The 22,232-nt window shown below is 33.6% G+C and overlaps 1 protein-coding gene across 4 annotated transcripts in view; it reads left to right on the top strand.

Moving 5' to 3' along the window:
- Positions 1-22,232, top strand: part of Cacna2d1 (calcium voltage-gated channel auxiliary subunit alpha2delta 1) — a 536,404-nt gene that overhangs the window by 501,893 nt on the left and 12,279 nt on the right. For all 4 annotated transcript variants that reach the window (XM_004662314.3, XM_004662312.3, XM_004662313.3 and 1 more), the window contains 13 exons: positions 4,861-4,948; positions 6,595-6,657; positions 7,313-7,416; positions 8,283-8,369; positions 10,500-10,567; positions 11,451-11,489; positions 12,970-13,041; positions 14,058-14,210; positions 14,301-14,353; positions 15,748-15,803; positions 16,397-16,526; positions 19,069-19,178; positions 19,524-19,606. In XM_004662314.3, coding sequence (XP_004662371.1) covers positions 4,861-4,948; positions 6,595-6,657; positions 7,313-7,416; positions 8,283-8,369; positions 10,500-10,567; positions 11,451-11,489; positions 12,970-13,041; positions 14,058-14,210; positions 14,301-14,353; positions 15,748-15,803; positions 16,397-16,526; positions 19,069-19,178; positions 19,524-19,606 — 1,106 coding nt within the window. The remainder of the gene's footprint in view (positions 1-4,860; positions 4,949-6,594; positions 6,658-7,312; positions 7,417-8,282; positions 8,370-10,499; positions 10,568-11,450; positions 11,490-12,969; positions 13,042-14,057; positions 14,211-14,300; positions 14,354-15,747; positions 15,804-16,396; positions 16,527-19,068; positions 19,179-19,523; positions 19,607-22,232) is intronic.

Raw genomic sequence — 22,232 nt, 5'->3', positions numbered from 1 at the left:
TCTTTGCCAAGACCAATATGTTGAAGGGTTTCCCCTACTTTTTCCTCTAGCAGTGTCAGAGTTTCCGGTCTGATGTTAAGGTCTTTAATCCATTTCGACTTAATTCTTGTGCATGGCAAGAGAGAAGAATCTATTTTCATCTTTCTGCAGATATATATCCAGTTTTCAAAACACCATTTGCTGAAGAGGCTGTCTCTTCTCCAATGAGTATTTTTGGCATTTTTATCGAATATCAGGTGGCTATAGCTACTTGGGCTTACATCTGGATCCTCTATTCTGTTCCACTGATCTACATGTCTGTTTTTGTGCCAGTACCATGCTGTTTTTGTTACTATGACTCTGTAGTATAGGTTAAAATCAGGTATGGTGATACCACCAGCCTCTTTTTTGTTGCTCAGTATTATTTTAGATATTCGAGTTTTTTGTGATTCCAAATGAATTTTTGGATTGTTTTTTCTATTTCCATGAAGAAAGCCTTTGGAATTTTGATAGTGATTGCATTAAATGTGTAGATTGCTTTAGGTAAGATTTCCATTTTCACAATATTGATTCTTCCAATCCAGGAACAAGGGATGTTTCTCCACTTTCTAGTGTCTTCTGCAATTTCTCGCTTGAGTGTTTTAAAGTTCTCATTGTATAGATTCTTTACTTTCTTGGTTAGGTTTATTCCAAGGTACTTTATTTTTTTTTGATGCAATTGTGAATGGGAGTGATTCTCTGATTTCATCCTCTGTGTGTTTGTTGTTAGCATATATGAAGGCTACTGATTTCTGTGTATTTATTTTGTATCCTGCTACATTGCTGTAGGTTTTGATCAGCTCTAACAGCTTGCTAGTAGAGTCTTTAGGGTCCTTTATGTATAGAATCATGTCATCTGCAAATAATGATAACTTGATTTCTTCCTTTCCAATTTGTATCCCTTTTATGTCTGTCTCTTGCCTTATTGCTATGGCTAAGACTTCCAAAACTATATTAAATAAAAGTAGGGACAGTGGACACCCTTGTCTTGTTCCTGATTTTAGTGGAAAAGCTTCCAGTTTTTCCCCATTTACTAATATGTTGGCTGTAGGCTTGTCATAAATAGCCTTTATTATATTAAGATATGTTCCTTCTATTCCCAGTCTCTGTAGGACTTTTATCATGAAGGGATGTTGGATTTTGTCAAATGCTTTCTCTGCATCTAATGAGATGATCATGTGATTTTTGTCCTTCAACCCATTTATGTAATGTATTACATTTATAGATTTGCGTATGTTGAACCATCCCTGCATCTCTGGGATAAAGCCTACTTGGTCAGGGTGAATGATCTTTTTGATATACTCTTGTATTCTGTTTGCCAATATTTTGTTGAGAATTTTTGCATCTATGTTCATGAGGGAGATTGGTCTGTAATTTTCTTTTTTTTGTTCTATCTTTGCCTGGTTTTGGTATCAGGGTGATGCTGGCCTCATAGAAGTAGTTTGGTAGGATTCGTTCTTTATCTATTTCCTGGAAAAGCTTAAGAAGCAATGGTGTTAGTTCTTCCTTAAAAGTCTGGTAAAATTCAGCAGTGGATCCATCTGGGCCTGAGCTCTTTTTTGTTGGGAGATTATTGATAACTGTTCGGATCTCCATTTTTGTTATTGGTCTATTTAAGTGATTAATCTCATTTTGATTTAATTTAGGTAGGTCATATAGATCAAGGAAATCATCCATTTCTTTCAGATTTTCATACTTTGTGGAGTATATGCTTTTATAGTATGTCCCTATGATTTTTTGAATTTCTCTGGAATCTGTTGTGATGTTACCTTGTTCATCTCTGATTTTATTAATTTGTGTCTCTTCTCTCTTTCTTTTGATCAGATTTGCTAAGGGTTTATCAATCTTGTTTATCCTTTCAAAGAACCAACTCTTTGTTTCATTAATTCTTTGGATTGTTCTTTTTGTTTCTATTTCATTAATTTCTGCCCTAATCTTTATTATTTCTTCCCATCTACTGATTTTTGGTTTGCCTTGTTCTTCTTTTTCCAAGGCTTTAAAGTGAAGCATTAGGTCGTTTACTTGTGACCTTTCTAATTTCTTAATATAGGCACTTAAGGCTATAAATTTACCTCTTAGAACTGCCTTCATTGTGTCCCAGAGATTTTGGTATGTTGTCTTCTCATTATCATTTGACTCTATAAATTTTTTGATTTCCTTTTTGATTTCTTCATTGACCCATTCATCATTTAGTAGTGTATTGTTTAGTTTCCATGATTTTGTGTATGCTCTATAGCCTTTCTTGCTATTGATTTGTAGTTTAATTCCATTGTGGTTAGATAGAATGCAAGGAATTATTTCAATTTTCCTGAATTTGTTAAGATTTGCTTTGTGTCCTAATATATGGTCTATTTTAGAGAATGTTCCATGTGCTGCTGAAAGGAATGTATATTCTGCAGCCTTTGGATGAAATGTCCTCTATATATCTGTTAAGTCCATTCCTTCTATGACCTCATTAAGTCCAGATGCCTCTCTGTTTATTCTTTCCCGGGATTACCTGTCAATTGATGAGAGTGGGGTGTTAATAATAAATAAATAAATAAATAAATAAATAAATAGACAGATAGATAAATATTTTAAAAACTTAACCTAGAAAATGCAATTTGAAATAAAGACAATATACATTTTCCCCACCCTTTCTCTTCTCTTTCTTTCTATGAAAAACTATTTCTGTTTTTATTAGCAACTTTATCATTTTATTAATTTATAACTTTATCAGTTATCAAAACTGAGAAGCTATCTGTCCAATTTAAATTTATCACATAGGTATATAAACAATGTCTCCAGCTGATAATAAATTAGCAAATGGCTTCAATGAGCTACTATGAGTATCTGTCAGGAGCAGCTGAAGTCTGTAGGTTAAGCCCTAGCAGAATAAATCACATTCTTTCTATGATATGTGAGCTCACTCTGACTTGGAACAAAGCTTTCTAATGTTTCCAACATTATTTCCTATTAGTAACTAGTAGGCATTCCCAAGATAAGACTGAAATAATAAGATTGTTGAATTTTATTTAAATTTGGTACCAAAATATATTATTCTCATACACCTTACAAAAATAAGTTTGTTTCTCAACATATATAGAAATATTCGTATTATGAAATTTGCAATAATCATTCTCCCATAGCCCCCAGATCCTAGAGAAGCTTAAATTTGTTTAAATGAAATCTCTACATAACCTACCTTGTTGTCTGTTCTGCAGTCTGTTTCTTCATTCCACTTCCCTTGTTTTCTACCTCCCTCTAATTCAGAAGAGCATATCTGAGAAGATTCCATAATCATGGGAAGAACTGAGAGTCACAGAGAACAATTCATATTTGTAAAAGTGTTTATATTGCCTTGACCATCCTAATTATAGATTTTCTTAATGTTTCATATGTTACTGAATAATGTATAAATCTAACTTCTTTTAAATGTAGATTGAAATATATGATCTAATCATCAAGGTGTTCAGTAAAGTGTAGTTTATAAAGGCACATATGTTTAATCCATTTGTGAAATTACCATCCTCACAGAGTTTAATTTACTAACTGACCTATATATTTATGATATATAATAGTTGTCTTTAAACTTACCCTTTTGACTGTTTATGAGGTATGGTATGTATGTGAAATGGTAAAGTTTTATGCAAATAATCTGTCTATATGTTGTGTAGCTACAGAGGTATACATTTGAAAACAACTGAAGCACAAGGACATGATGTTCAACATTATAAAATTACTTATAACCACTATTTATGTTACAAATTAGAATAATAGTTCTATTTACCTTGCTTTGCCTATGAGGATTAGAAACAAGTACATCGACTATTTTTCAGATACTATTTTAGGTTTATGTGGTTTACAATGCAATATAGTGACAATATACTGATGGGATAAATTGAAATGTAGTCCCAAATTTGGATTACATCATTCTTTTAATCCAAGCTAAAAGATATATTAAATTAAAACTGGCAAAAATATTTCCAGACTATCTTGCCTCACCTCCATTTCTTAAAGTAATTGGATTTTAACTAAGACCATATTTCCCTTATCTGAATAAAACGAGATGTAATCATGAATGTGAAGCTTTGGAGGATACCTGTAGGTTATGTCAGAGTTTGATAACTTGGACTAACATATGTTCCAGTTATTCCATAAATGACAGTCTAATGCCTATGTTCCTGAACTATCTTCACTTATAACGTTTGTCTTGAAACAGTGCTGATCTGTTTCTTGCCCCTGCTCAAAAAAAGATTGTTTTTAAATCAGATTTACTGAATAATTATATTATATTCTACTTAGACATTGAGAGAGAATTAAAATACCTTTTTGAATCTTAGAAAAAGTGAGACAGTAACATTTTCTTTTCTTTTAATTATTAATTTTATAATCAACAATCTTGTGATATATGCATGAGTTAATATATAGTTATATCTATATAATATATACTGTATATAAAAATTATTATAGCTTGTTTGGAACCAATATATTAATTTACCTATATATCCACAAACATTATGAAAAAGGAGGATAATTTAATGTTTTTTAAAATATTATTTTTAAGATATATTTTTACCACTGAACCACCAATATGAAATATATTTCAGATGTCTTTTTGGTAATAATTTCAAGTTTCTTTCACTGGAATGGTTTTTGACATGGTAATTTCTTCATATCTTCCAAAAATTTAAAGCAAGATCAATAACATATAAAATATAAAATGAATATGGAACAAATCTTTTTAAATTTATGCACAACTACTTCTAATTGCCTTTGAAACTAGCAATAACCTTGTCTCATTGTTATCCAAATATAAAAAGCTATATGAGCATAATTGAAGATACTCTTTCTCCATATTAGGTAATACAGATTTGATTAATAGAGTCTTGCTGGATGCAGGCTTTACAAATGAACTTGTCCAAAACTACTGGAGTAAACAGAAAAACATGTAAGTATTTGTTTTTATTAAGATAAATAGATTTTGCATTTTACTTTTCCTGTTTTCTGAGAAAATTTTGGATAGTGAGCCTATTAGTTTTAGTTACTTATTTTTAAATATACTTTATTTATTTATTTATTTATTTATTTATTTATTTATTTATTTGAGAGAGAGTGAGGGAGGGAGAGAAAGAGAGAGAGAATGGAGGTGCCAGGGCCTCCAGCCACCACAAACCAGCTCCAGAAGTGCACACCCTTGTGGATCTGGCTGTGGTGGTCCTGGATAGTCCAACTGAGGTCCTTTGGCAGAAGCTAAAGCCATCTTTCCAGCCCCAAGGTACTTATTTTTAATAATCACTTCTTGGCACTGGAGAGATGGGCCAACATTTAAAGCACTAGACTGTAAAGCCCAACTGCCTTGGTTCAGTTCTCCAGTACCCATGGAAATCTCAATGCACAAAGTGATACATGCATCTGGAGTTCATTTGCAGTGGTTAGAGACACTTGCATGCCCATATTCTCTCTCCTCTCTCCCTCTTCTCATTTCCTTCTTCCCTCCCTCCCTCTCTTTTGTTCTTTCTCTGTATCTACTTTCAAATAAATAAACAAATCAATGAATAAATAAATAAAAATAGTAATTCCTCAAGAAGATCATTTTATAATTGTTGATAATTTGTCTTTATAACACTGAGTATAATTCGTTGCTAATATTGATTATTTCTCAGCATTATACTTTAACATGCAAAACAAACATTATACAGAGATGTTTGTGTGTTACGGTGTTTTTGTGAAACAGAATTTCTAGGGGATGTTTAGTTGGATTTCTAATAGTATGTAGCATGTATCTGTGTAGTCAAGAGACTAAGAAATCAGAGTATAAATGTCAATTTAATTTTTTCCAAACTACTCCCAATCGATCATAACAAGGTGAACATATTTTACCCATGTTTTCCTCTCTTCTCCATAATCAAGGTCCTCTTACACTATGTTTAAGACATTACAGAAGCTGATTTTTATGCATTTAGAGCTTCTCATTCTTCTGTCCAGCTGCAAGTCTTTTATCAATATCAGGCATAGACTTTTTTTTTTTCCTCCAAAATCACAGCTCTAATTTCAAGACAATGATTAAAAGTTCTTTTACAGCATGGTAAGTCATGCCTATAAACTCAGCTCTTGGGAGCCTAGGCAGGGGGAATCATGTGTCCAAGGCTAACTTTGAGTCCACAGAGACCCTGTCTCAAAGAAAATGGAGTTCAAAGTTATTCACAAGCTGACCATTTTTAAAGATATTTTACTTGCAGTGACTCCTGACAACTTATCTCCCCTTGTCTTATGCCTCTCTTAGAGACAAGCATGAGCATCTTCAGGAACCTTCCCTTATCTGTACTTTTCTCTGTACACTTATGCCTCACTGCTTCATCTTTTCTCACCAACTCCATTCTATCTTGAGAGCATAACTGTCTCCTTCTTTCCTATGAGATGCCTTACTTAAGGACATTCCCTTTGACAACTTAATTTCACAGATGATTAAAGCACAATTTTGTATCTACTAATATATTTAACTGGGCTTCGTTTAATTTATTTTGTTTTAGCAACAGCTTAGCATCTAGCAATATTCTTTCTTTAAAAATGTCCTCTTTTTTTCTTCTATTTTAGCAAGGGAGTGAAAGCACGTTTTGTGGTGACTGATGGTGGGATTACCAGAGTTTATCCCAAAGAGTAAGTTCAAATAACATCTGTAAAAATAAGTACATTAAAATAGACTTTGCCACGGATTGAGACATTACTATGCAAAGGAGCCATTCTTCAGAAAGCTGATTGTTCTTAGTAGATTAAATTGCGATACTTTCTAAAGTGTTTACATTATCAAAATGTTTCATTTCTCTGAAAAACAATATCATAAAATGTTTCAATGACATGTGTTAGTCATATATATATATATATATATATATATATATATATATATATATATATATATTTGAGAGGTTAAAAGCAATGTTTCTCCTTGTAGATGCAAGCATAGTGGTTGAAATATACAGCAGCATTAACTTAGCACACCATTGCTTTCTATTTCTTTGTTTATCTTAAGAACAAGTCCTGCATGGGCTGAGGATGTACCAAGAATTATTTTTATTAATTAACCTATTAACTGATTTATCCATATTTTCCAGACTAGGACTCAGCCTTTCCTGATTCTAGTATTTTGTTATAATGATGTATTGCTCAGTAATTAGTATCATTTACATTATCCATACCTGACTTCTTTAGACATACCTGAGTGGTAGATATGTCTGTGAAGTTTTGTTTCCACAAAAGGAAAAGCAGTTTATCACATAGTATAAGGAATGAAAATGATAAGTCATTTCCTCCTTAGGGCTGGAGAAAATTGGCAAGAAAACCCAGAGACATATGAGGAAAGCTTCTACAAAAGAAGCCTGGATAATGATAACTATGTTTTTACTGCTCCCTACTTTAACAGTGAGTATTCTTTGGAATTCAGCTTTTCATTTCTTTTTTTTAAATTATTTTAAACAAATTCTTAATACTACTGCCTCTCCCCCAAATCAACATATCTTATTATCTGCTGAGAATAGTCATTATTGAGCATATAGTGCATACAATGAATTAGGAAAACCAAAAAGTAATCTACATTTAGTTGAGAGAAAATGCATGCATAGCCAAAGCCATCCAAGAATCTATCATATCTCACAGACATTTCTAATAAACAGAAACATATATACTTAGTCTCTCATGTCACAACTTCTGCTTTCAAACAAAGTAATGGATTAAATAAGGTAGTTTGCTGAACTTTTATTGTATTAATTACATAATTCAATATTTTTGAAAATTAATAGCCTATTTTACAACATTGTATCAGGTCCTTTTCCTAGAACAGTCTAATTTAATCCTTTAACATCTCTAAGCATATTGTGCTTTACTCCCATTTTTTTCTTTTTGTTTCTATTTACTCCCATTTTACAAATGAATGTAACTATAATTTAGAAAATGTCAAAATTTTATCCAAGGACATATGTCTCCTAGAAGACAAAGGTTGTTTATGAATCCAGAATCTGTCTCTTCATTTCACTTCATTGCCCTCCCTAATATTTTAGCAAATGTTTCAAAACTGAGATTTGGAATGCATCCATTAGAATGTGGAAGTAGATAAAACTAAGCCTAGTAATTCATGTCTGTAATTAATAAAAAGTACTCATAACTCTTCAAATGACCATGGTAGATACAGGAAGAAACGAGAAGAGACTTCAAAACACTTTGTCTATAGCTATTGAAAGAGATTCAGTATTATGATTTATCTAGATCGGTCTCCTTTTTTTCTTTTTTAGAAAGTGGGCCTGGTGCCTATGAATCAGGTATTATGGTAAGCAAAGCTGTTGAAATATATATCCAAGGAAAACTTCTTAAACCTGCAGGTAAGCATACACATTATATCCATTAACATGACCAAAGTTAAACATGATGTTGTTTTCTAGGAAGCATCTCAAAAATAAAGTCAAATGCATACAAATTGTGTGTGTGTGTGTGTGTGTGTGTGTGTGTGTGCGCGCGCGCTCGCGCGCGTGCACGCGCACACATGCATGTGCATGCGTGCATGCTGTACATATGGGTCTGTGTAAATATTCATGTGCACATGGGTGCATGTGAGAGGGAAAGTGTATTCATGTGTACACATATTCATGTGGAGGCCAGAGTACAGCCTCAGGTGTTAGCCTCAGGATTGTTGTCGAACATTTGAAACAGACTCTATAATTTGGCCTAAAACTCACCAGTTAGGCTGCACTGCCTGGCCAACAACCTCAAGGGAGACTCCCATCTCCACCCCCCACCAAGCACTGGCATTATGGGGACATATTACCATGCCTGGCATTTTATATGGGTAACACAGGTCAAAATCTTGTTCTCAGGCCTGTGAAGCAAGCATTTTACCCACTGAGCTATCTTCCCCTCCCACAAGATATACAAATTAAAATAAATAAATAACAATTGCAAAAATAGCATTACTGAAAAAAATTGAATATTAAATCAAATTTTTGTTATATAAAGTTGAGGAATTTTTAAAGCAGTGAATGTGGATAAATTTATGCAATGAATGTAGTATATGTAATGCATCAAAATTTTAAATCTTGGAATGATCTAGCAATCCTACTCTGTAAATGTCTCCTGCTTTCAAATACATAAAAATCATATGTGGCCAAAAGTACACATATTTGAAAAGTTAAACATTGAAAAGTTTAGGGGGCTAGAGATTTCTCAGAAGTTAAGGCATTTGTCTGCAAAGCCTAACAACCCAGGTTACATTCCCCAGTACCCATGTAAAACCCAGATGCACAAAGTGATGCATGATCTAGAGTTTGTTTGCCGTGGCTGAGGCCCTGGCATGCCCATTCTCTCCATCTGTCTTTCTTCTTTCTTTCTCTGATCGCAAATACATAAATAAAAATATTTTAAAAAGAAAATTTGATCTTCTGTCACTGGGTCACTGGAGAGAAGGAAATTACAAGTTATCTACATACCAAACTACTAGATAGCTGTTAAAAAGAACTAGGACAGAATCTATCAAAAAAGTACCTCTCTCTCTCTCTCTCTCTCATATATATATATATATATATATATATATGTGTGTGTGTGTGTGTGTGTGTGTGTGTGTGTGTGTGTGTGTGTGAAAAATGTCTATTTTGGTAAAATAAATCAAGCTTCATTGAGAATTGGAAGTATGCTAAAATAGGTGAATACAGTAGCATAATATCTAGATTTTTTTTTCATTATGTGACTCAGTATGGTTTGCAGTGTAAGAGTATATAACAATGGACTTTCTTTTCTTGCTCCTGAAAGCAATGTTATCCTATCAGAAATGTACAATTTAAGAAGGATATGTATTATAGATATCAGTTGGAAATGATGGATATTCTATTCTTTTTCCTGAGACTAATGCCATCCCACCATTGATTTGCAATCTGGGAACAGGGTTTATTAGAGAGACCAGATAGAAATAATGAATGTTCTTTTCCTGCTACCAAGAGTAATATCATCCCATCAGTGGTTATATGTCATAGATTCACTCCATTATTCACTACCCTATGCCACATCTTCACTTAGTTGCTCATTTATTTACTTGCTCAATCACTTTCCCAACTACTCAATTTTTCCAGTTCTTTCTAACCACCCAACCACTCATACCCTCATCCACTCTTTCAACAAATATTTCTTAAGCACCTACTGCATATACACCTGGTGATAAGGAAGCCTTTGAAAATATAACACTTGAATTATATCATATATATGTATGTAACCATAAAATTTTTAATGTTATACTGTTAGTTAATTGGGTAGGTTGTGATTAGTGAATAAACTGTCTTGTAATGGAAATTACATTTTATGTAATGGTTTAAGCACAACCAACATGATATGTTTTTGAAGACTCCAGGAAATATATCTCTGAAAAAGACTCAATGCCACATAATTTGCTGTTCTATATATTACCTATGTTGCCATATTGCTAAGATGGTATAACAGCAGTTATAATTTTAAATTATTTTTTTCAGTTGTTGGGATTAAAATTGATGTGAATTCCTGGATAGAGAATTTCACCAAAACCTCAATCAGGGATCCGGTAAGAATATTTTCAGAATTCTTATACTATAATTAATAGTCTCAAAGTTCAAATAAATAAGAAAGACCAGTATATGGTGGCAAAATAAATTTTTATTGCTGCTATACTGAAGTAGATATATGAATTTGTAATATTTTCAATAGTTTTGTTTAGTCAGTAAATTAAAAAGTATTTCAAGTTTACAATTTGAAATTCCATGTAGATATATATTGATTAATAATTCTAAAAGTAAGACTAATATCTCTTTTTATGGACTAATGTTCAGTCTTATTTATGGTAGATAAAATAATGCAGACTCTCTTATTATGCTACTGCGAAGATAAATTAAAATCAACTTTAAAAATGTGATAGAGGGGCTGGAGAGATGGCTTCGTGGTTAAGCGATTGCCTGTGAAGCCTAAGGACCCCAGTTCAAGGCTCGATTCACCAGTACCCATGTTAGCCAGATGCACAAGTGGGCACATGCATCTGGAGTTCATTTGCAGTGGCTGGAGGCCCTGGCGTGCCCATTCTCTCTCTCTCTCTCTCTCTCTCTCTCTCTCTCTCTCTCTCTCTCTCTCTCTCTGCCTCTTTCTCTCTCTGTCACTTTCAAATAAATAAATAAACATAAAACAAAAAAAAATTTTTAAATGTGACAGAGGGGGCTGGAGACATGGCTTAATGGTTAAGGCATTTGCCTGTGAAGCCTACTGATCCAGGTTCAATTCCAAAGTACCCACATAAACAAGATGCACATGGAGACACATACATCTGGGGTTCGTTTACAGTGGCTAGGGGCCCTGGTGTGGCCATTCTCTCTCTCTATCTGCCTCTTTCTTTCTAAAATGAACAAATAAAAATAAAATATAAAAATGTGAAATAATAATTTTATTTATTTTTCCAGTGTGCCGGTCCAGTTTGTGACTGCAAAAGAAACAGTGATGTAAGAACACCCTTTGAAATAAATTTATTTACACTATTGTGTTTGTTCTTCAGCTTGCTAAATGATAAATCACTTAAATGATTGATAATATGTGGGGATTTTTAATTCAACCCAAATAAAATGTGTGGAAAATTAAATTTGAAGTTATATGTTTAATTTATTAGAACTTTTTTATAAATATTCATATATCATGGAGAGTTTAAAAAGTGATTGTGGATGGTACTGTCTTCATAATCACTGATGTTGAGTTCCTTTGAACGTCTTAGTAGCTCTCTCTCTGTTTGGCAGGATTCTAACAAAAGCATCCTGTTAGTTCTCATCACAAACTTTCCTTAACTTTTCCACTGTGAATTTGTTTAAAATATTTTTAGTGATAGGAAAAAAAAAAACACACCTACATAGGTTATATAGTCTTATAAACTAGTCTTAGTTTCAAGAATTGGGCTTATTTCCCTTTCTCTTCACAAAGTTGAAAAAGAAAATATAAACTTACTTTGTTCAAAACTTAAAGATGCTGTGTGATACCAAGTCCCAGAAATGAAAGGGAGTGCTGATGTCACTATTTAGGTCATGCATGTTAGAGTGATATTACCTCAGCTAGCCAAAGGTGTGTGTCATTTCTATTACTCCTATTTCTACATAGTTATAAGCTTTATTATTTTGATAAATTTATTCATATTTATGTACCTAGAGCAAAAATTTTAGGAAACTGCTTCCAAATTGGGAAAATGGTATATATAGTATGTGCCTAAGTTGACAAACATTTTTGTGATTTTTGTTTAAGAAAAGTTTTCAAATTTTCATACATTTAAATAAGATTTAAACTGGGTAGAAAATTATTTTCTCAGTCCTGAGAATTTTTTATTTTGCCTTCTGGTTTCAGGCTCAGATTACTCATCCAAGTATTTTTCATATAAAAATATACAATAGTTATAAATATTTTGCTATTCTCCTAGTCTGTGAAACATTCAGTATTTAATTTGAAGTGTGTATGGTGTGTGCCTTGTATCTGCATATTTGTGTTTGTGAGTGTGCATGTGTACATACATGTATATGTGGGCCATTTGAATGATCTCTCCACCTCTAACTTTTTAAACAATACCTTCTTGCCAAAATTTTCTGTGCTTAAAAATACCAAATATTTATACATTGTTAAATATTCTGGTTTGTCCAATATTCTACATCACTTAGATAATAGTGAAGTTATAAAAGAGTTTGGTTGATTAGCCCTTATAATTTGCACAAATGTACAACAGTGATGTGTGGTTAGTGATAGAGTATCAAAGCCTCGAGGCTTCAGATGAACAATACGTATGCCCTTTATTTAGTTAATCAGCATCTACTGAATATATTCAACCAGGTAATAATAAAGTATTGAAGTTTCTTTCATTTCCTCTGCTTGAGTTATATCTCTATAGACTAGAATTATGGGCTATCACCATCTTTGCTTTCCTAAAGATCTGCTGTGTTATTTTCATAGGTGATGGACTGTGTCATTCTAGATGATGGTGGGTTTCTTTTGATGGCAAATCATGATGATTATACAAATCAGGTATGAAGCTAAAGTAAGATGAAGTTGTTTCCAAAGTTTATTTCTTTGATCAAAATTACAAAACCCCATCAAATATTTTAGAAATGTCTGGATTGTTTCATTTACATTAAAAATAAATTTTAAAATGATTACTGTTACATAATCATTAAGAACAAAATAATTACTTTAACCTTTCCCACATTGTTAAGTGCATTCAATTTTTGCTACTGATAGTTACCATTAAAACATGTAATTAAGAATTTTTAAATAATATGAACTTATCCTCACTTTTCCAAAACTTTAGCAGATAATTACATGTTAAATAGTTTCAAATGAAAATGTCTCATCGATATATGGTCATTGGATTAAATTTCAGTGCCATGCTTACAAATTGACCACATAAAAGTTGTGACGTTTATTCAGGATTTAATGTCAGTTTGAGTCAGCTGGGAAATAATTTCAGTCCTGGATTTTCACTCCCAGCTTCTCTTTGTAAAATATTTCCCATTTCTCCCAGAGGCATATGGCTTTTTGTTTGCTTTCATTCTGTGTTGTCTGTTTTTGAGGTGTACAACAGATGTTTAGATAGATGATTTTTCACTGTAGTCTAGACAATAGAAATGTGTGACCTCTGAGCTAACCTTCTGGAATGATCTATTCCTAGCCATTTCCCTTTATACAATGTTTCATTAATAACTATCATCCTTTCTAGGCTTACTCCAACTACAGATCTACCACTCTATGTCCTTTGACATGTGTCTCTTCATTTCCTGCTTTAAACTCCATTCTATCAGCCAAGACTCATCTAACAGTGTTTACTTACCCACTCAAATAATATGCTACTGAGAACTCTAAATGCTCAGACTGTCCAATCTTATTTTGGTTCTTTCACATTGCACTATGTGGTTCCTTGTTTACTGATATTGTTAGGCTTTTTGTTTTAGTTCACAGTTTCATAGTATTATTTTTCTCTATGCTGGTTCATGTGTTCATATTTTGTTAAGCTTGAAACTTTTGAATATCAATTTATTTGCCAGATTGGACGGTTTTTTGGAGAGATTGATCCAAGCTTGATGAGACACCTGGTTAACATATCAGTCTATGCTTTTAACAAATCTTATGATTATCAGTCAGTATGTGACCCAGGCGCTGCACCAAAGCAAGGAGCAGGACATCGCTCAGCATATGTGGTCAGTAAGATCCATGCTTGACTTCGTTTTTTTCAAGGGACCCTCAAATGTAGACCAATGTACCAAGACTTTGCTTTGAATTTTTTATAGCCATCAATTGCAGACATATTACAAATTGGCTGGTGGGCCACAGCTGCTGCCTGGTAAGTCAAAAATTTAGTTTTATTGGTAATTAGAAATATGGATTATGTGACAGATAAACTGTTATTATAGAAAGTATTTTTTCTTTTCCTATAGAACATATTAGAAATATAGTTATTCCTACATGATCATGTGAAACATGCATTTATTTAATTAATCAACTTTTTATGTAAAAACAAAATTAATCTGAAGCATACTTCAAAATCCTGAGTGTACCTCCCTATGGTTTTGTTGAAGCTCTTCACTTGTATTTTCATATTATACTTCATTCCTTGGATTTTAGTGTATATTTTAGAGTTACATTATGATGTAACTTTCTACTTCTTTACAAAGATTGGCATAGTGTTAGAGGCCTTATATTGCTGAAATGAATCCAGTTCTTTCTTTGCCTGGGTCAAGGCCTTTCAGTCTCCCTCATCCTATAGTGTACTTCTGTCTTTGAAGCCCAGGCTTTTAAACTACTGAGAACCCAAGGAAAGTGTGAAAGATCACATTCTCACTAGACAATCACAAGCCTCCTCTAGTGTATATGATCTACTATCTTTTTCCTTCCTACTCTCTATTCCTCTTGTTTTTCTTTCCTATCTTTCTGGTTTTGTATATAACCATACTGTATTATAACAGTCTTACTCTATGTATATTAATCTAAAATTTCCACTGTAAATTAAAAAGTGTGGAGAAAAAATTAAGTGATTATATCATTAAATTAAGCTAGCAAAGAATATTCAGACAAAAACTCTTTTATTATGAAAAGCATAATGACATTTTATGGTATGATGGTGATATTTGTATATCAAGTAGGTTTGCTAACCTCTTGATGATCATGAAATACTTGCCTATGTCCTATTTTGGGGATAAAGTCTCCATGCCATCTCCTTGCCTTCAATAACTTCAATTCCAAATGATTCTGCAAAAATATTGGCTTGATTATCATTTATTATAAAACTAAATTATGGCATATGTTCCCTACAAATCTTCATGTAAATTATTTCGTGAATTCCATATAATGTATACTTTGTATGCTGTGTTTGTATACTATGGAGGTTTTCCCTCACCACTTCAAACCTGTGGCCCAGATATTAATTTTTGTTTGTGTGTATTGATTGCACACCAAGTTTTCATAACTAAAATAAGGAGAAAAGCCAGGATGTAAAGTCCTGTGTTCTGAAATATTAGCATTTTCCCACTTTTTACCACTTCTATCCAATAATATTGAATATTAGGCTTCTTCACACAGGTCTATCCTCACTTTACTCCATTTTACTTCAAATGGTGAAGATGAAATATGTATTTATGTTATTCATATTTATGTATACATATAAAACTATTCATATTTTACAATTAAAAACTGTAAAAGAAAAGTTAGTTAAATCAATTATTCATTTTAAAATTTCAGGTCTATTCTCCAGCAATTGATCTTGAGTTTGACCTTTCCAAGGCTCCTTGAGGCAGGTATGTAATTGCTCAGATATGTCACAGTATGAATTAAACTGTTCCTTTGGAGTGTGCTGAGTTTAGTAAACTCAAAGAGAAGTACACATGCATGCATGTGCACACACATTTGTGTGTGTGTTTGTGTGTGTGTGAGAGAGAGAGAGAGAGAGAGAGAAAGAAAGAAAGAAAGAAAGAAAGAAAGAAAGAAAGAAAGAAAGAAAGAAAAATAAAGAAAGAAGGAAGGAAGGAAGGAAGGAAGGAAGGAAGGAAGGAAGGAAGGAAGGAAGGAAAGAAAGAAAGAAAGAAAGAAAGAAAGAAAGAAAGAAAGAAAGAAAGAAAGAAAGAAAGAAAGAAAGAAAGAAATACCATTTTTCTAATACTGGGATATGTGAAAATTTTTAAATATTTTCTAATGTTCTGTAAAAATTTGTACTTTTCATTGGTCTGAATTTTCTAGCTGTCAAATTATTCTATTGGATACTTATTGGTCGTTTATCAGTGACAAGCTTATCCATGTTTGTCCTCGTGCATTGATTTTGCCACCCCACCCTCCCACCCGGAAGTGACTATGATAGCCTTCACTATGGTGTTCTTTGTTTCTCTTCCCACAGTTGAAATGGAAGAGGATGATTTCACTGCCTCCCTGTCAAAGCAGAGCTGCATTACTGAGCAGACACAGTACTTCTTCGAGAACGATAGCAAATCATTCAGTGGTGTGTTGGACTGTGGCAACTGTTCCAGGTACTCCTTCCCTTTGTGTGGAGAGTCCTACTTCACTAAGAACTCTCATTCACTTCAGTCTCAGAAAATAACAAAATGTCATTGTAGCCAGAGGTAGGAGTAATTATTGCCACTTAGAAATCCCTAGCTTCCTTGTAGTCTGTATAAATTTATGGTTTTTAAATTCTAATTTTGATAATTTGTGGTCCTTTTAATCATACTATGTGAGCAAAATAATTGCCTCTATTTCTAAGTAAGCTTGGCCCTATTTAGAGCATTTTTGTCTAAAAGAATATGTCATAAAAATATCAATAACAAGAGAAAATTCATGTATGCTACTAACTCTAAGGCAACAAGATTTCTTTTCATATATTATATATAAATTGATTTATGAAATGATATTTTTATATCCATTTTTACTTGTAAGCTTTCTGAAATGAAGAATTGAATATTATCTTTGATTTTAAATGGAAGAAACTTGGAGAAGGTCATTTCCTAAAGTCACGGTTAATGTTAGTATACATTAAAAATCTTTAAATGTTTTTGAAGAAAAAATTAGTTGGTTGTACTTGGATGAAGGAGAAATGTTAGGTAGGGATTTGGAAGGTTTTAGTGCTAATCTATGCCCTGGGATTGCTGAAAGCAGTGCAGCAAGAAACAGCTTACAAAGCACTGACTTGGGACACATTATTTTTAGAGATGGAGAACAGGTCATTCCAGAGGAAATGTTAATGAATATAAAAAGAAATATGAGGAGGTGAAGTAATTTTAGATTGTGAGAGTGCTGGAATAGTTGCTAAATGATTTGGAAAAATAGGCTATAACACTTGCCACAATTTTAATTTTTTCCCTAGAAGGGGTTGGCTAAAATTCTCATCAATGTTTACTAGACATAGTCAGTATCTCATATGACTTTCTTTTCCTATGCTCAAGGAAGAGCTAAAGGGTATGATGAGGAGAGACAAAGGATATATCAATCATAAACTCAGAAAAAAAATCGTCTTATTTAGAGATTAACATAGAGGGCTTTAAACTTCAGAAATCAGAAGAGTATCACAACCTTTCATTATCTGAGGTCCAGAAATAGCAATTTGTACTTGAAGAGCAAAGGTAAATTATAGGTATAAAGATCAGTATGCTGATGGCATGAAATCCAGTCTTCATTTTGTTTGATATTGTGTATACCTATGTATCCAGTTCAATGGGAAGAAAAGAAAGTACAATCCCTCTTGTTTGGAAACATAAACCTAGAAGAATTATATCATCATCTTATCCTATCATTTTTCTGTTGGTTGCAAAGTTAGACAAAGCCTATTGAACTGTAAATGGAACTTGGAACCCTAGATTCTCTTACTGCACTGTCCAGTACCAAGGACAAGTCCCTATTGCTGTGGTGATTCAAATTAAGTTCATCAGTTAAAGTTTTGTGCTGAAATCACTTGCATCACATTTCAAGCATTTCATGTGATTAATGATTACCATGCTGGACAGCTCAGGAAACATTCCCACCTTCACAGAAAGTTGGCTGTAAAGCCTTGATCCAGTCTTTTTCCTGTTCTTAGCTATGAAAAGTCATCCTACTTTTCTTATCTGTAAAGTAAGGCAACTTTTGCATATTTTCAGTGGTAAATACAATGATCTTGTAAACATTTAAGATGACTCATATTATGACTTTAAATAATAAGTAAATAGTTTTATGCAATGAGAACTAACATTTTAAATATTACAATAAATAATGTTATTTAGGGACAGTAAAGTAAATATCAAAATCACAAATAAAAAGTTAACTTCAACCAAATTTATGAGAGTAATAGCAGCATATAATTCTTTCGTAGCTGTGGAAGATCTCAGAATGTCAGTTCTGTTTTAAGTAACAGAATTGGTAACTGAGCAAGGAAATATAATTTGAATTAGAAAATTCTTTCTGTAATTAAAATTTCTCTTCTCTCTTTCTCTCTCTGCCTCTTTCGGTGTCTATTGTTCTCAAATAAATAAATGAAAAAATTGTAAAAAGGGCTGGAGAGATGGCTTAGCTGTTAAGCACTTGCCTATGAAACCTAAGGACCCTGGTTTGAGGCTGGATTCCCCAGGACCATGTTAGCCAGATGCATAAGGAGCACAGGTGTCTGGAGTTTGTTTGCAGTGGCTGGAGGCCCTGGCGTGCCCATCCTCTCCCTCTCTCTCTTTCTCTCTCTCTCTCTCTCTCTCTCTCTCTCTCTCTCTCTTTGTCTCTCCCTCTCTCTCAAATAAATAAATAAAAATAAATGAAAAAAATTAAATTGTAAAAATTTCTTAAACAGTGAAAAAAAGCTGTTATTGGTATGACCTTGAATTTTTATATTTTTAAATATTTATTTTATTTTTAATACATTCATGCTAATCAATAAAAACATGGTAATCTTTCCCTTCTCAAATCACACTCATTTTAATGTTATTTTTGATGGTGATGATTGATGTGTCAAGGTCAGGTTTGTATTTGTTTATGAAGATCTTTGAACAATTTTCATTTTTGTCCCAAGAGGTATTGCCTATTTAATATTATACTTTAATGTGGTTTTTGCAGAATTTTTCATGTAGAAAAACTTATGAACACCAACTTAATATTCATAATGGTTGAGAGCAAAGGGACATGTCCCTGTGACACACGGCTGCTCATTCAGGCAGAGCAGACTTGTATCCTTTGACACTTGAGATGTTGAGAACACACCACCTGAAAGCAATGAATTTTTAAGCCTGTCGTGCTCTTTATGCTCTTGAAGACTGTTACAGTGTGGTTATTACTCCACATAGCCATAATGGACCCCACATCAAAAGTTCAGTTTGAAGGTCAAAACTTACCCTGGCCCTCTTGCACTCCGAGAAGGACTGTTGATATTATTTCTCATACCCCTCAAGTACTTGAATCAATAGTGTTGGACAACAGAAGTGGCATTGGTGTCTACGCTTTTAGAAATATGAATATTCCATTATATTTTTATCATGTGGGAAAAGGCATCTTTCTCCTTAACAAGCTTCTAGCTGATGGTCCAGATCCCTGTGATATGGTCAAGCAGCCCAGATATCGAAAAGGGCCTGATGTCTGCTTTGACAACAATGTCCAGGTAAGACTTTTAGTGTTTTATGTGCCATAAGTTAATGATTAGTGTTCACAAGAGTTTAAGGATTTCAGTTGTCATTTTAACTCAGATATTATGTATTTACCATAGTTTTTCTCATTAGCATGATGAGTGTGTTGGTAGACAGAAATTTTCCATTTCAATAATTTTCATGGTTAACATAAGCTTAATAGTTGCTTCCTTTTTCTTTCCCACTGATATTATTGAACTTTCAAACACAACTCCAATCATGCCATTAAGTCCATCTAATAATTTTAAAGAATTAATAATAACTGAAAATATTTTCCATGGTATATATGTTACATACTTTCATTAATATTCCAATCTTAGACAGATTATTTTTATTGTAATTAGTTTGTGTTTAATCTTCAGCCAAAGTACTTAAAACCCTGTTTAATAGCTATTATCTGGTCATTTTGTTTTTCCTTTCATTCACATGGTTTCTGATTCTACCACATATCAAATTTTTTTATATCCTTTAATTGTATCTACTTATTTCTCTGCCATTTTGAATTAATTCAGTCTTTTATTTACCTTTCACATTGCTAGAACAAAACACCTGGCAAAAGTCTTTTTAAGAGAGGAAGGGGATGGAGAGATAGCTTAGCAGTTATTGTACTGCCTACAAAACCAGGTTCAAATCCCCAGGACCCACATAAGCCAAATGCACAATGAGGTACATGCGTCTGGAATTCATTGGCAGTAGCTGAAGGCCCTGGTGCACCCATTCTCTTTCTCACTTTTTCTTTCTCAAATAAATAAGTAAGCACTTCTTTAAAAAAAAAAAAAAAAGAGGAAGGGTTTATTTTGTCTTATGCTTTGAGGTTACAGCACATCATGGTGGTCTGAGCATGAAACATCTGCACACATTTCATCGGCAGTCAGGAAGTAGAGACTCACGAGTGCTAGTGCTCAGCTAGCTTTCTCCTTCTGTCTATTCTAAGACCCCGTTCTATGGTTTGAAGCCACCCATAGTTAATATGGGTCTACCCACCTCAATTAAACCAGCCACGGTAGACTCTCATAGGCTTGTTGCCTAGGTAACTCTTGGTGCTTGGAAGTTGTCAATTATTATAAACCATCAAAAGTCCACCCTTTGTCAACTTGACAGCCAATCATCTCTTTTAAATTCAAACCTGTCTACCTCCTTTGTCACTATAGGTTCATGATCATCTTATAATGCAAAGTTTATTCAGTCTAACTTCACACATTCACAGTCTTTAAATGTCCCAATACTGTTCAAAAGTCTAAGTTTTGTATCTCTTATGAGACAAAGGAAATCAATTAACTGTGAGCTCTTGTAACATTATGTATGTTCATACACACACACACATATATATATGTATATATATATATATATATATATATATATATATATATATATATATATATATATGGATATATGGATATAATCACATGGGCTTGAGTGATTGCTCATTGGTTAACAGCACTTATTTGCAAATCTTGATGGCCCAGGTTCAATTTCTCCATACCCAAGTAGGACCAGCTGCACAAAATGGTACATGAATCTGGAGTTTGTTTTCAGTGCCAGGAAGCCCTGGTGCACCCATACTCTCTGCCTCTCTCTGTGTCTCTCTCTATACATAAAATGATTCAGAGAAAACATTCTCATTCCAGAAGGGAAGAGTGGGGACCTAGCAAAGAATTGTGCAAGATGGATGAAGCCCAACAGGGAAAACTCCAAATCTTGGAGCTCCATGTTTGGCACTTGAGACACATGATGGGATCACCGGGAATCCAAAGGGCTTGAATAACTCCATTCTTCTTCTTCTTCAACTTCTTTTTTTTTGTTGTTGTTGCTTCTGTTTTGTTTTTTTGAGGTAGTATCTCACTCTAGCTCAGGCTGACCTGGAATTCACTATGGAGCCTCAGCATGGCCTCAAACTCATGGCCATCCTCCTACCTCTGCCTCCCATGTGCTAGGATTAAAGGTGTGCAACATCACACCTGCTCTAATAACTCTGTACTTCTTGAGCTCGTCTGCTTATATAACTCATTCCCCTTTTCTTGGAACTTCTCCCCTTTCAATTGTCAAGTTTTCTTGGCAGTTAAACTATGATTCTTGTTTCTCAAACTTCCTGGATTCAATATTTCATTTATTGTTCACATTCATAGATTCATGCTACAGCCTCTCAGATCTCCATGTAGAGACTTGGATAGTAAGAGCCACACATTTCCTGACCTCAGAAGCTCTCTTGAAGCTTGAAGAAATACCTTATTGCCACCTCAATCTTACATATTACATAACTCAAAGACCAGTACCACGTCAACAATGATGCCAGGGTTTCCTTCCAGCTTGAATGTAGCTCCACCTCATCACCACCACCACCTTCAACCACTGTTGTAGCAGCCTCTCTATTCCTTAAGAGTTTGCCTTGGTGAAAGACTTACCTAGAAGGTTGTGTTGTAAAAGAGAACCTCTTCAGTTTTGGCATTCTCCCTTCAGATGAATTTAGATTTTAATAAGATGGAGCCTCCAGCGGGTGGAGTATTACCCTCAATATATCTTTCTTGTCCTGGGTCAGGGCAGAAGGTTTCTCTTCAATAGTTCTGTACCTTTGAACAATTAATAGTGTACATGGTATATTAT

Source organism: Jaculus jaculus, chromosome 10 (assembly GCF_020740685.1).
Source record: "Jaculus jaculus isolate mJacJac1 chromosome 10, mJacJac1.mat.Y.cur, whole genome shotgun sequence".
In the NCBI taxonomy this organism is placed as follows: domain Eukaryota; kingdom Metazoa; phylum Chordata; class Mammalia; order Rodentia; family Dipodidae; genus Jaculus; species Jaculus jaculus.
The sequence above is the reverse complement of the archived record's forward strand: the minus strand, read 5'-3'. Positions and strand labels throughout refer to the sequence as shown.